The 16,012-nt window shown below is 35.8% G+C and overlaps 1 protein-coding gene across 8 annotated transcripts in view; it reads right to left on the bottom strand.

Moving 5' to 3' along the window:
- Positions 1-3,008: 3,008 nt before the first annotated feature.
- Positions 3,009-16,012, bottom strand: part of LOC129243582 (uncharacterized) — a 39,283-nt gene continuing 26,279 nt past the window's right edge. For all 8 annotated transcript variants that reach the window (XM_054880739.1, XM_054880722.1, XM_054880766.1 and 5 more), the window contains exons 2-3: positions 10,622-10,650; positions 3,009-3,745 (exon numbers count right to left, since the gene is read on the bottom strand). In XM_054880739.1, the coding sequence (XP_054736714.1) occupies positions 3,468-3,745; positions 10,622-10,634 (291 nt within the window). In that variant the 5' untranslated portion in view covers positions 10,635-10,650 and the 3' untranslated portion in view covers positions 3,009-3,467. The remainder of the gene's footprint in view (positions 3,746-10,621; positions 10,651-16,012) is intronic.

The raw sequence follows: 16,012 nt of genomic DNA, 5'->3' as shown, positions 1-16,012 counted from the left end.
AGCTACATTATTTTTAATTTGCGCAACTTTGCGCAACAGGTTTCAGTTTGAGATCATAGCTGAAATATGTGGCTACATCACTCATGTTGATTTCAAGTGGACCGGTGTGGACCACTCCAAAAAATGATCTTTAAAAAAAAATTTTCGAAAAATTTTGAAATTTCAAAAAAAAAATTGGATTTTGTACCACAACTTAAGAGAATTATTACTGTTTCCGTTAATATATTCAATTATCTTTTTTTTTCAATATTTGGTTAACAATCAAATGGTATTATTTATTTGCAGACATGAAAATGAAACTCTTGTATGAAGTACGATTTACATACCATTTCATGTTTAAAGTCAACAAACTACAATGAAAAATTTTTTAAATTAAGTAATATTTTCAGGAAATCTGCCTTAAATATTTAAGAAAACATTTGCATTATCAAATTTTTATTTCAAAAATGTTGAAAAATTGAATTTTGTCCGGCCGCCGGACCACTGTGCATAGTTGTGGAACTCACATATAGGTATAATCAATAATTATATTAGGAAATCTGGTTTTCCGAACAAGTGGCAAGATAGATCTATCTTCTAGTCGACTGCACCACAGTTTTATTACTTACTCAATGTATCGGGTGTTTTTTAAGAGCTTGAGAACTTAAAATGATAATACAAAACTGAAATATTTTTGGAATGAACTTTTTTTATTATAATCTAGTAAATATGTAATTTCATGGCATTCATTTTTTGAATATGATATTCGGCATATGTCCGCCATGACTACCACTTACATGGTTCATTCGATCAGTTCAATTTTTGAATACTTTTTCCAATGACGGCTTGAATATTGCAATTAATCGATAGTTAAGCGCGCTGTATGGCACGTTACACCGTTTTGCTGAAACCAAATGTCGTCGATGTTTTGCTGATTAATTTTTGGAAACAACAATTCAGTCAACATGGCTTTATAGCACTCGCCATTTATCATAAGGGCATTTCAAAAGAAATACGGACCGATGATGCCGTCAGTGCTCTATGAACTTCGCGAACAGATTAATTTTTTTCACAGAAAATATCCACAATTTGGTAGCGTTATTCTGGCATTAAATGATTCAAAGATATCGATATCGATAATTTTCATGCAGCTAAAAAACACCCACCGCTTGATTTTTTATTGTGCGTTTTAATCAAAATGCGTTTGCGTGCATATTTTACAGGGTTGCATGTGTGTTAAACTACGTTTGGTTCAATTAAAAAAAGTGTACTGCTGTCCAAAAACAAAATATGGATATCTTAAATGATTTAGAAGACCTGATACTTTTAAGAGGGCATATACCGTAGACGAAAATGATACAAATGCAGGCACCAATGAATTAGGACTTATTACTGAATATTAAATATTGAAAAACAAGGATTTAGGTTTGTATTTTAAGTCGATAAAGATGCCTCGCGATATATTCAGTGTCTTTGCTATTTGTGTCTTCGAAAACTTAATGAAAGAGGAGAATGTTCCAATGCGATCACATATTTAATAGTAACAATATGAAATTCAAAGAGGACAACGTTGTGCAATTTTATTAATATAATTTATACTTGGCTTTATGCTATTTAAACAAGTACCAATGTTAAATCAGCAAATTAAACTTTGATACAAGTTTTATACATAAAAAAAAAAAATAATTGGCGCGTACACTTCTGTTAGGTGTTTGGCCGAGCTCCTCCTCCTATTTCTGGTGTGCGTCTTGATGTTGTTCCACAAATGGAGGGACCTACAGTTTCAAGCCGACTCCGAACGGCAGATATTTTTATGAGGAGCTTTTCATGGCAGAAATACACTCGAAGGTTTGCCATTGCCTGCCGAGGGGCGACCGCTATTAGAAAAATGTTTTTATTAATTTTGCTTTCACCGAGATTCGAACCAACGACCTCTCAGTGAATTCCGAATGGTGATCACGCACCAACCCATTTGGCTACGGCGGCATACATATATATATAAAGTTGTATATGTATTTAAATTTATTTGACACCGACACTAGGAGTAAAATTTCAAAACAAAAAACCATTTGATCCGTTTCTGTAAAAGGTACAGGACGGTCTTCAGCGGGTTCCTTTTCTTTTTTGTAATAAATTAATAACAAGCGAATTCCGAATTTTACCGCATCATTAATAAGTAAAGACAATATTCTATTTCAGCCTCTATGATTTGCGGTTGCGGCTTACTCGCTCAACCAGACCGGCCGGCGCCTTCGGCAAGATCATTGCGATTTCTATCAGACAGTGGGAGCCACCATGTTTTGCAATTAAAAGCTGAAATATGTAAATAGTTATATTAACTAGTTTTAAAATAAAACAGCACACACTTACAAGAAATATCCACTTCGGTTGGTTTCATGCAGAACTTTTGATGGAAAGTTGCCGTCGTACGTGAATATTAGTTTGGTCTAAAAGGCAATTTAGTGAACTCAAATTATGTGTCGTATTGCAAATCAAATTACTTCCTAATTTCTCAAACACTTCTTTCGCATTGATGTATAATGCACCTCTATGCATAGGAACCAAACTACTTTTTTGGCAATATTGGTTTCAAAAATTCATATACTATGGGTGAAGGATTGTTAAGAAAAACATTATGATTATGGATGCTTTACGGTGTGAGTTAGCTATGCGGCTCAAGATATGAAAAAAATTAAATAAAATTTTATTGTATTTATTATAAAACTTCTTGATACGAATTTAGCTGACACGCTATGCCTTCTTTGCTACTAGGCCATCTTGATTAATCTGTTTTAACTCATCTTGAGTTTTGCACTTCGTGGTCGGTCACTTCGCATTAGCCGTTCGTATGTGTTTACTTATTAGAAGTGAAAGAGTGCGTGAGAATATGTGTGTGTGTAGGTGTATTGGGGTAGTGGGAGTGTGGGAGTGTGACAAATGGAGTTTATCCAATCAATATGGTGCATTGGTAAGGGCACTCGGCTTTGTTTACTAGGCGAAGTAGTTCAGCAAAGGAGAATTTCAAAATATTTGTATATCGACAATTTATTAATACGAGTATGAACAATATGAAATGAATAGACAAAATTTTACGAAATACGATTACTTCATTTTAAGATTTGTTTGCAACCTTCTTAACTAAGTTATGTTCTAATTAAACTTTGCACTGCAATTATGTCGGTTTATATTTATTTAACTATATATCTCAGAATTATGTAAAATAGTACGTAAATACGCATGACAGTTTTTATAACACCCGTATAAAATTGAAATCAGGTGATGTTTTCAAATCACAGATTGATCTCACGACTATTAAAAGTAACTTAAATACTAATAATGCTTGCCAAATATTTCTGCGTTACATTCTCTATCTGTTGCTATCGTAACCAAAACATTTTTATTTACATATGTATGTGTGTAAATTAACTTCTTCATTTAAAATATTTTTCATGTCGGGCCATAATATTCTGGAATATATGGATGCAGTTTTATGAACCCGTTGATAATGCTTTTTCCATAAGGTACCATGGTAGAAAAACGCTAACAGCCACTACTACAACACAGCTAGCACACAAAACTATTGTTGACGCTATGTTTCCGACCGAAAATTCTTCATTACTGTGCTCAATATCTTCATGCGGTTGCTTCTCAAATTCCAAAACTTCAACATCAAACCGGAAGCGTATTTTCGAACTTGGAGACTCCTTGCGCCATACCAATTGACCTGACGACTCACGTCGTTCCAGACTCCATTTTGGATCATGAGCTGCAAAAATTTTGAGATTTAGTACAATAAGAACAGCGAATCTTCGAATTATTATGATGCAGAAAAAATAAATTAAATTGAAGTAAATGTTTAAGTTTTTCAGTTAAATATTACATATTTTGAAGAAAGTAATGTTTCAGATGCCGGTGTTGTTTTGTTAAATGATGAAATTTACTATAATTTAATTATAAAAAGTTTCACGCTCATTCTCCATGGCGCTTTTTTGAAAATTTATGTGTAAGTATTGTAAAATATTTTTAAATAGCATTAAAAAATTTAAATCGTTTTCGCTGACAACGGTGTGAAATGAGTAAATATTTATAAGAAAGTTGATATATTTTGCAATAAAACTGCATATTTTCCAATCATTGCTTATAGTTTTCGTATTGTGTTCTTGCTCCAAAGCTATTTCCTTGCCTAAAACTACGTTGATGATGAATCCTCCTTTTTATAGGATATCCTGCCGAAGTGCAACGTCCTCCGTTCATGACGTCTCCGCGCGCAACATTTCCAGTTTTCCAGGACATTTACATGTAGGCGAAACCAAATTATGCTTATAAAAAAACATTGTATATGCGCCCAGTCAGGAAGGTTAAATTCGGTCCGGACTGAAAGTTAGTCAAACGTAACTTGGCTGACTGTTGATTTTTGGAATCGAACAACTTCATAGACTTGTAACATCAGACAAATGGACGGAAATGTAATCTTATAAAAAGTGATAATGGTTTTATTCGATCTCAGTAATAAAGGGTGATCAATATAGAGGTATCAAATGTTGGCCGCAACTGCGCCGTATTTCGGCCATCCGTAAACACCAATTTTGAATAACTCGCTGGAGGACTTCGATCGGTATCTTGTGAATAACTTTAGTAATTTTGGCTTCCAATGCCTCAATCGAAGCTGGTTTATCCACAAGGCATTTAGACTTTACATGGTCCGAGACGAAAGATAAATTGCTCACCGAAACGACGACGCAATGAATCCATTGTTTCATAGGCAGTTTAGCAAGAAGGTCGTCTTGTTGGAACCAAGTATTATGAAGATCGCGGATTCCAATTTCCGGCATCAAAATCATGATTCATCCAGCCCATAGGCCGCACCAAACCGTTATTTTCAATGGACGTTTGACGTATCCATCGTTTGGCGTAGCCATTAAGCCAAAAATGGAACTCATCGTTGAACACAATAAGTTGGTCTGAGCGCGAGTTACCTCACTCGGCCATTCCACTCCAAAAGAAAATATAATTGAAGTTGACTGGTCATCGTAAGACAACACCCAACCAAATAAGTGTCATTGCACTACTTCATTTCACAACTCATATGCCAATTAGCTTGCAATGAAAGAAGTGCAACGACACTTACGCAAATAGTAGAATGTAGAAATTAGCAATAAGAAATATACCTTTGACAAATAAAGAAGCCCTGGTAGCTAGTGCTGTTAACATATTACTTTATAATTTTAATTATAGTTTAATAAATAAATAATAATAATAATAATAAAGAAGCAAATTGGTTTTTTTTAGCCGCCCGCATTTACCATCAAATGATCGCCGCATCGATAAATTTGTAAACTTTTATAAGTTTTTTCTGTCGTATTTCTGTTTCATTATTTGCACCAAATTTTTGCAATTTCGCTCCAGATATATCGCGTGTTATATGGCAGGTGGATGTGGTTATTTACCGAATTCCCTCAATTATATATATATAATTGGAGGGTGTTTAGCCGAGTTTCTTCTCCTATTTGTGGCGTGCGTCTTGATGTTGCTTCACAAATGAAAGGACCTACAACTTCAAGCTGACTCCGAACGGCAGATAGTTTTTTTATGAGGAGAAATACACTCAGAGGTTTGCCATTACCTGCGGAGGGGCGACTGCTAACTTTTTCTTCGTTTTGGTGTTTCACGGAGATTCGAACCTAGGTTCTCTCCGAATTACGAATGGCAGTCGCGCTTCAATTACAATACCAAAATACCTTAGGCAAAGACACATATTACGTTCCTACTTTCATTGAAATATATTAACTTTTGCTCGAATTATAATGCTTAATGCCATTAATTTAAATGTTATTGTTGTAGATTACCATTCATCGGATTTCTCGAGTGCATCGTACTCATTTATAGTCAGTTTCCTGCTGTCCCCGTATGTGGATCATCACCCGATTTTAATTCCTACGGGACATCAGCACTGGAACGCTATTGCGAATTAAAATATTGCTACATTTTTTTTTTTTTTTTAATATTCATTTAATGAATACTGTTTCATTTACTGTATTTTTGTTATTGTTAATATTACTCAGCAGTAGTTGGGAATTATTATAAAATCGAAACAAATGTTATCAAATATTTTCAGTTGTAAAAAAACTGAGAAGTAAAAGATCTATCTTACTCGAATGAAATTTAGTTTCAAAAAGTTAAGTTTTTTAATTGAAAAGGATTTCTAAACGTTAAGGTTATATTTAATAATTTAAAGGCTCTTCCTAACCTTTGAGCATATGAGCAGAGAGGGGACCACGTTAGGTTTGTTATTTGTAAGGGTTTCTTGGTCACCATGTCACAGTTGACAGTTGAACAACGTGCGTTCGCAATCGAAGCGTATTTCAAGGCTTAGGATTCGTGTGCAACCGTTCGTCGTAGATTTTGTTCAAGCTTGAAGATTTAATTTGTTCATGGGTGCGAGCATCAGTCCGTGCACGAGAGGGCGGCTGCCTTGGGACTTCCAAGAACTACTATGCATGAAATATTAAGGAAGGATCCTAGAATTCATCCCTTTGAAATTCAAATTGCACACGGTCAGAGAGACCATATTACGTAATTTCTTCCCTAACAAATTCATAAACCGTTTCGGTGATAACCTCCCACCCAGGTCGATCTTACCCCCTAGGGGCTATTTTCTGTGGAGTACCTCAAAATTAAAGTTTAGGAAACAAATCTGGAACCCAACTCAACATCCCGACATCACTTCTGCAACCAGTGGCTCGGAGAATGGAGGCCAAATTCCAAGAGGGTATCTAATATAACGGTCCACATTTAGTGGAAATAATAAAAAAAAAATAATAAAATACATTTATCATTAGTAATTCTTTTTTAATTTAGCTTTTAATTTCGTGCCACCGGAAACCCTGTAGTTATTATCTTTGTTAATTAAAATTCTTGCTATTTCCATAACGAAAACCATCTCATCAGAGGATTGTATTAAATAAGTAGCCACTATAAAATCTACCAATTTCTTCAAAAAATATTTCCTTATTGTACAGTTTACATTATGCAACTCATTACCTACTTTGGATACTTTTCACCTAACTTTTCGAGGATTACATTTCTCCTAATTTTTACTTCCTTCGTATATGCAACATTTTGTAAGGGAGAGCCAAAGCTTAGTTGTCATTATTTATCAAACCTTTAATAACACAGTCCAACAATTGTACAAAAATTTTCCTTAATAATGGAAAGTAGATGCCCCAGACCAACTTTACAGAAGACAGTACTTCTCCACTGCTGTATTAAAAGAAATATATTACTTTTATCCTAAATTTACGGAGCTCTACAAATTCATCACATCCTTTTTAAAACTTATTTAAAATAATTTAAAATTGAAAGGCGCTATTTGAAATCGCAAAAACAATAAAGAAATAGCAATTTTAGTTTTTATCGTAACACCTGATACGCTACATTTACAGATTGAGAAACTGAGGACCCTCCTTGATTCCTACTACAAGAGCTATAATCACGTAGGTGGTTCCCCTCTCTGGACCCAATTTTGAAGGATATCAATCGGAAAGGATTTTTATTTTCTGAAAATTATTAAAAAAAAAAACATATTGAGGCGGCAAAGTTCTATAGATGCACTACAATAAAGTTTTTGTTTATTGCAACTTTATTTTATGTTGGTCCAGGTTACTGTTAATCCCTTAAAGTTATTTTCCTTATATATTTTTTACTGCAATCACATTTTCACTATTTGCCTACATTTTTTAACTAATCAGAATTAATTTCTATGCAAAAAAAAATGTTTGACAATAGTGTTCGTAACCTTTTATTTTATGGACTTGGGGGTGAGTCAAAAAAGCCTTGAAAATTACAACAGAAGTCGTTTCCACCAAGATGTACTAGTGTAAGTAGTGAAAGCTCGTCAAATTCAATCACACTTTGCTAAATACAATTTGATTTCCACCTAATAATGTTACTCTAGACATAAACTTAATATAAGTTACGTAAAGATGTTTACTCAAGCTGCCAGTTCAGTAGGTATACAGCCTTATGCCAAATAAAGAAGAGTTCCCAATTTTTTCATATCTTTTTCTTCTAAATCTGGTATCCTCAACTAAACAATACTTTTAAAAGATACATATTTATCGTAAATATACCGTTTATAATTAGCCTTAGTAGTAGCCCTTTTAGTTTTTGCACATAATCTCATCAATCAATCGACACAAAAATTGGAAAACATTGCAGCAAGCATAATGGTTTGACAACTTTAAAGTAATATTTCGCAGTGTTCAATGGCAATTCGAACGAATTTTCGCACTGTTTCGAAGCAGAAAACAAAACATTGGCTCGTTACAATAGAAGTTCTGTCAGAATTAAGTAACCAATTCCCATCTCATCCTACGTATTCTCCAGAGATAGCGAGTATTTGACTGTGACTCATCGATAAGAGATCACCCGATGAAGAGGTGCTAAATTTTTTTTAAATCTTCATAAATTCAAATGGTACATTTGCTTATTTTTTGCTATATCATATTTAACTATAATTATGATTCAAAGCAGTGAGATGTAAGATGTGCTGGATTGATAAGTAGATTGTTAAGCTTGATTAAAGATACCAAGGATCTGTGCTGATCTAATTTAAATTGTTCGTAGATCGACTGACTATTAAACTCATCAGAGAAACAAGCAATGTATAAGTACATTCCAGCCAACGGGTACTTTTCTGCACATGGAAGCTTTTCTTTATGTTCTCCTTCATGAAAATTAAAGTCGCATTGCAAAATTATTTGAAGTACTAGTTTTTAAACAATTGATCTGCTTAATCTCTCTATTTATTGTTCTTTCTCAACACGGGTATTATTAGTCAAATGAGCCAAAATGAGCCTGAATTCACAACTCACATCTCAAATGGGTTCGAACAAAATATTCACACTGATTTGGCTAAAGTCTTTGACAAAATATGTCGCTCAATGTTCATTTAAGTTCTTCGTGGTTTTCAACCTGGTCCCTCGGTAGGAGTTCCCTAGAGCAGCTATTTTTGTTATTTAGCAGCCCTTGTTATTCATTCTTGTTATATAAAACATTTAGTTTTATAAAAATATAAAAATTATAATGCTTGACGATGACGTCATTCACTTTGCCAACTTTTAGGTCATACACTTTGATTAAAGAAAGGTTTAAACTTCAAACAGATTTAAATACACTAAATAAATAACAATAATTAAAATAAAAATTAAATACGGCGGCCGCCGTAGCCGAATAGGTTGGTGCGTAACTACCAATCGGAATTCACAGAGAGAACGTAGTCGGCTTGAAATTGTAGGTCCCTCTATTTGTGGAACAACATCAAGACGCACACCACAAATAGGAGGAGGAGCTCGGCCAAATACCCAAAAAGGGTGTACGCGCCAATTATATATATAATATATATATATGTATATATTATTATATATTACGTATATATATATATATAATTAAATACCATTAAAAATACATTTGTAATGCAGTGGCCATAGATCCATATCTTAGTAAGGCGTTTTTTAAACTTTATTAAGTCAGAATAGGTATAGTTTATATAGCCTGAATTTATATAATCATGCCTAAAATTCATCTTATTTGGTACAGGAGGAAAACAGCGAGATGCATAATTGCGGAATGCTAATCACGGAGAAATATGAAAAACGAATGAGTGGCAGCGGAAGAGATACAAGACATATAAATTATAGGAAATACAGATGTTTGAAACCAGGTGCTTCAATGACGGAATTCGGTAAAATTTTCTGAGTCTTCCATAATTGGAAACCTGTGCCATGTTTGGTTGCAATTGTTGAGATCTTTCCAATAGCAGAACCGCGTAAAACTTAAGTACAGTAGGTTCTGTTTTCATGCGGCTTTTTTTTATGCGGTTTTGAAATAGTGCGGTTTTTTTTTAAATTACAAAATGCATGTCGACCTATCGGGAATTGTACATATAAACAAGATTCTAAACCAGCTAAGCAAAAACTCATCACAGATTACATCAGAAATGCTAACCCTACAAGTATGGAACCGCCTGCATAACTATCTAGATCAGACGTGTACATTTCCTCAAGTTACGAAAGTGATTTTACGCCAAATCCTAAACGACCGCGCAACATGTGGGCATTGTCTGATTCTATTTCTGGCTTAAATTTATTTTTCGATTCTGACGTTTCTTAAATAAAGATATAATTTTCAAAAATACAAAATTTTGTTTATGCGATTTTATTTAATTATTTCAGATTCATGCGGTCTATGGAACGTATCTATAGTTATAATATGGGACTAGTGCCCTTTTTTATGCGATTTTATTATATTATTTCAGATTTATGCGGTTTTAGCACTTTTGAAACGTATCCATAGTTTTACTATAGAACTAGTAGCTTTTTTTATGCCGTTTTTTTTATGCTGTTTCTTGCGGAACGTATCTACCGCATAAAAACAGAACCTACTGTACTTTACTGCTATCAATCAAATGGCGAAGGTATGTACGAGTATGTATTGTAAAAAGGGTGTTGTATTGCATTTTTATTTTTTTTTATAGTTTTTTGCGAGTTATTATAAGTTAATACTAAATGAATTAATATTTTTCAATAAATCAATATTTTATTTTTATTTTTCCACATTCGTGAGTAAATTAAAAAATACTTACGTATTCCTGTCATATTAGAAATAGATAGCCTGAAAAGAAATGTAAATTACATTAATTTCTTCATTCAAATGTGTAAAAGTGTCTTAAGGTTTAAAAAGTATAATATCATAAATAACGTTAAAAGAGAGAAGTGTCTGAATTCGGGCGAAACGCATAATTCAATAATAAAAGTTTCTGTATTCAAGCAGCTTTCTCGCTACATTTTGGGGCCGGATTTATACAATCCATTGGTAATGATAGAATTTATCAATGCTGTCAATGATGGGTTTGACGTGTTCAATACAAAGTTTTCAAATTATTGTACCAAATATACCTTCCATTTGGCCAGGATTTGTGTGAGCCAAAAAGTTATTGCCAGGGTGGAGAGCTTAATAGACACACTCATGCTTCTGGGCGAATAGCTTTGTTACCCTTTCAAAAGAGTGGTATGGTGATCAGCAAGTAAACTTGACGGATTTATTTCGATATGTCCAGAACAATAAGCCTTCAATACATCAGACATATCAACTAAATCAAAATATATTGGAGCATTTCTATGAAGCAATACGAGCAAAAGGTGGTCTGCATGGCAACCCCAGTCCCATGCAATTCAAGTACAGGTTGCGAAGATACTTGTTAGGTGTCATCTTACAGTAATATTGAAAGTAAAATGCAATAAAAAAGGCTGTTCTCTATAGAGTTTCTACTATAACTAATTCGATTTATTTATCTCTTCAATACAGGTTTGACCAACAAAAATTAAATTACTATACACAAGGAACAATATTACATCTTATATCATATAGAAAGGGATTAAGCATCAAACTAGCTTACTTTCGTTTTGAGAGATCTTTCAGTTACATATTTTTACCTGTTTTCCTCAATATTGTCACATTTCAGTTGTCACTGAAGCATGGGCGAAACCCATTTTTATATTTACTTACGACATTTCTCTCTTTTCAAATTGTGAAAAACCTGAGAAACGCTTTCCTTCTATATATGCGAATTTCTTATTGTTTTACTAAGAATAAAGTATTGAACATGTTTCCTTTATTATTCATTTCCTTTATATTTCATTTCTAAAAACTGTCAATATACAAACTACTTAAAATAAACTACTTAAAAATAAGATGTGTTACATGCACACACATAAATAGAGAAGTGCACGGAAGCATTGATAGATACGAGGGTTGCCTTTTATATTTCGGGATTTGGCAACCCTGGTGTTGCAATCTGGCAACTGACAGCTGTATCGCAAAGTTTGACATTTTTTGGCTTTTACGTACTCAGAACGTTTTGAAATACCACCGCTATTTGTGTTGTTTACAGTAATTTAAAAGGTTCATCTCGGCCCAAAAGTGGAATTAAATCGTGAATATTTTCGTGCGATTATTTTTTACAACTTTCGACGTGGATTAACTCAGCAACATTGCATGGATGAACTTAATTCATTTTTGGGCGATGAAGCTCCATCAAGGACCAGTGTTTATCGATGGTATGGTGAATTCAATCGTGGTCGTAGTTCACTCCAAGACGAATTTCGTGAAGGTCATCCAAAATCAGTTGTTGTTCCGAAAACCATTGATGCTGTGCGCGAACTGATATTGCAAGATCGTCATGTGACCTATCGTGAGATTGAGACAATCTTAGGCATTAGTGGGACCAGCATACATTCAATATTGCATAAACATTTGACTGTCAAAAAAATTTGTTCGCGTTGGATCCCACACAATTTGTCAATCGCTCAAAAAAAGGCTCGTATCGATTGGTCGAAGGAAATGCTCAAAAAATACGATCGCGGGGCTTCGAAACACGTCTATGACATCGTGACAGGTGATGAATCATGGATTTACGCGTATGAGCCCGAAAGTAAACAGCAGTCGACTGTATGGGTGTTTCAAGATGAGCCAAATCCAACAAAAGTTGTTCGCGCACGAAGCACTTCCAAGCAAATGGTCGCCTGTTTTTCGGAAAACCTGGACATGTCGCAACCGTACCACTAGAACAACGCAGAACAGTAAATTCTGAGTGGTACACAACCATTTGTTTGCCAGTTGTCTTCCAAGAAATTAAGAAAACCAATCGCCAAAGACGGATCACTCTTCACCAGGACAATGCGAGCTCTCACACATCGGCTCAAACAACTGCATTTTTGAGCACCCAAAACATCGAACTAATGGGTCATCCGCCGTATAGTCCTGACTTGGCACCGAATGACTTCTTTTTATTCCCATACGTAAAAAACAAACTGAGAGTTCAACGTTTTTCGACACCTGAAGAAGCGGTTGCGGCATTCAGAATGCATGTTTTGGAGGTACCTCATTCAGAGTGGCAAAAGTGCCTCGACAATTGGTTCAAACGCATGCAAAAGGGTATAGATCTTCATGGAGAATATTTTGAAAAACAATAAAGTGATTTTCGATGATTAAAATTTGTTTTTGTTCTCTAATCCCGAAATATAAAAGGCACCCCTCGTATATTTGTACACTTATCTCCCGTTTTACTTGTAGGCTCCTGAGAAATGCATGTATTAGGCCTGTTACAATAGGTATGTTGTGTCCGTTGCCGTAACATTTTGACTAACGTGACATGGAAGAGGTGCCGGAATCCCACAATGAAAATTTTGCCGCATATAAACAAAACAATATTAAATTTCACTGTGTTTAAAGAGGTTTTAAATTCCATTTATTTGTTGTATTTAATATACATAATATAATGAAGCACTTATAGAAAACTTCGAATTAAAAACTGTGTAAAATCGAAAAAGTGAAAAACAGGTGCCGTGTAAAATAGATAATAAATAGGGAATAGGTGTTTCAGGTGTAGTCTGTACATTGTATGGTTTGAAATCATTGCAATTCGCCAAATATTTTGGAATATTTGTAATGAATAAATAAACTATAAGCTATAAACTCTTCATTTACGTTATATCTAATGAAGTAGGGTAAAATGTTTTCTTTTTTGTTAAAAAATCTCCGAAAATGGTTTATTAAACACACACGGATTTCATATCGTACGATTTGCAGAGCACACCTGTATATCATGAAATAAAGCAATAAATGTCACACCGATATGGTATTTTGTTAACTGTGGCATACGAATATATGTATGTAAGCACGTAAAGGCACAAATTCCTAAAATAGAAAACCAACTGATAGTGCGCTTGCATTGTATTGATCTATCAAATATTCCAAAGAATAGCTCTTAAAATAGTCACGCTTAGAATAAAAGTTTTTAACGTCAGAAATTGTATAAAAGAAGCCGTTTATTGCTACTTACGAGTACTAACCCCACCCGAGGTAAGGAATAAACGGCACACTCTTAGGCTAGCCCCATCATAATATTGAACGCTTTTGGTCCATACGAACCTTATTACAAAAAGTACGGGTAAGGAAAGACATAGGTGCAGAAGTAGGCAAAACAGATGCAGAGAAGCTAAAAAAGTATACATTTTGTATAAATTTTAATTCGATCCGAACGCCAGTCAAGTTATACGTGGTTGCCAACAAGAAATTCACAACATAAAGGAAACGTTAAAAAGAGTCTAGCAATAGTAACTCCTAACTCCGAAATAAGAGACGAAAAATTCTTCCTTTCTATAGAGAAATTTCAGAATGCCTACAATTACCAATTTATTTACGAATTTCATTCACAACAGTATTCAAAACTCGGATGTTGAAAATATATATAAGTACAGACTAAACTCGTACATGAAAGATTAAGCTGGTCGGTTGATATACATAGTATTTGGCTGTCACCACTGAAATTTATTTGACAGGATATTAGAGAATAAGGCTGAATGTGAATTCGTCTAAAGAGAAAAACCATAAATCATTAGAATTTAGATACTAAAATTTAGTACCTTAACATCACATACTGCTGACTGTACGACTCCATCAACAAACGTGAATGCTAATTGAGATCGCCGAAGAACCAAAAGAAAGATATTCGACGATAGAGACAATTGAGTACTATAAATTGGTGACTTAAGCTCAAAGTAGAGGTCCCATAGCATAACGCCATAACCGTAATCATAGTATTAAACATAACGATATTTATGTCATCAATTAATGATACCATGGCAGCCGGTTCTATATTACTGGAATGGCTCGGGTTTTTCCCGACCAAGGGCTGCCGCCCCAGTAAACTGGTCCTGTCTAGTGAACAGCATATCACTCCACCTCTTACGTCACAGGAGCAACTCCTCGCAGCCTTGCTCCAAATGCTTCTCCTCAGGGCTGGAATTGAATCCAACCCTGGGCCAGAAATATTCAATTGCTGCGTCTGCTATAAATGCTATTGAACAGCAGGCCCAACGTGGGCAACCCCACGCGTCCCTCAGCACTGTGAACGACGAAGCCCCCACCAGGGTAGTGGGCAATTGCAGCAGCTCGCCTGACCTAACAATAGCTAGCGCGGGTCTGATAAATAGCATAACGTGGCGACCTATGCTATCGCTTGCATCAGACCACTTGCCCATTATCGTCTCGATTGAAAGACCTGCCGACTTTGTTTCCGCGAACCACCGGTACTATTTTAACTTTAAAAAAGGGGACCTTCGCCACTCTTCCCATCCCCACCGATGTGCACGCAGGCGAACGCGCATTCCGCAAGGTGCTCACAGCTGCTAAGGCTCGCTTCATCCCAGCTGGAAGCTTCAAGGACATCCGTCCTCATTTCCCAGCCGAAGCGCCAGCTTGGCAGACGAGCGTGACCACCTACGACAGGCTGATCCCGGGGATCCCCGCATAAGGGATCTCAATTTGAAGATCCGGCAACTGGTAGACCAACACAAGCGGACTAAATGGGTTGAGCACTTGAAGACCTGTAACCTCACCTCTGGAGTGAATAAGCTCTCATCCACCGTTAGGTCCCTGTCGAATCCGACGAAGCACAACGACAAGGTGGTCATCACCTTCAACGGTTGTACTTCGTCGGACCCGAAGAGATGCGCGAGCTATTTTAGCCGGCTTTTTATACTGCATTCTCCGGCCGACAGATCCAAGCGTCGTGCTACCAGAAGGCTGCACAAACTGACGAACGACAGTGCGCCATTTACTTCCTCCGGTGGTGAGGTTCAGGGGTCCATCAAATCAAAACATCTAAAGCCATTGGCCCTGACGGAGTAAACGCGCTGATGCTGAAGCACCTGGGACCATTGGGAGTAGGATTTCTCACAAGGGTCTTCAGTCTGTCCTTGGCCACTCTCATCATCCCTAACAAGTGGAAAGCAGAGAGAGTGGTCCCACTACTGAAACCTGGGAAACCGCCAACCAAGGGTAATCTTATCGTCCGATAACTCTCCTTTCCCCAGTAGTGAAGACACTTGAAGCCCTCCTACTCCCACTCTTCACGAAACACCTGGCCCCTGCCCCACATCAGCTTGGCTTCCGACAAGTGCATAGCACCACC

The sequence above is a fragment of the Anastrepha obliqua genome, chromosome 1 (assembly GCF_027943255.1).
Source record: "Anastrepha obliqua isolate idAnaObli1 chromosome 1, idAnaObli1_1.0, whole genome shotgun sequence".
NCBI lineage: Eukaryota > Metazoa > Arthropoda > Insecta > Diptera > Tephritidae > Anastrepha > Anastrepha obliqua.
The sequence above is the reverse complement of the archived record's forward strand: the minus strand, read 5'-3'. Positions and strand labels throughout refer to the sequence as shown.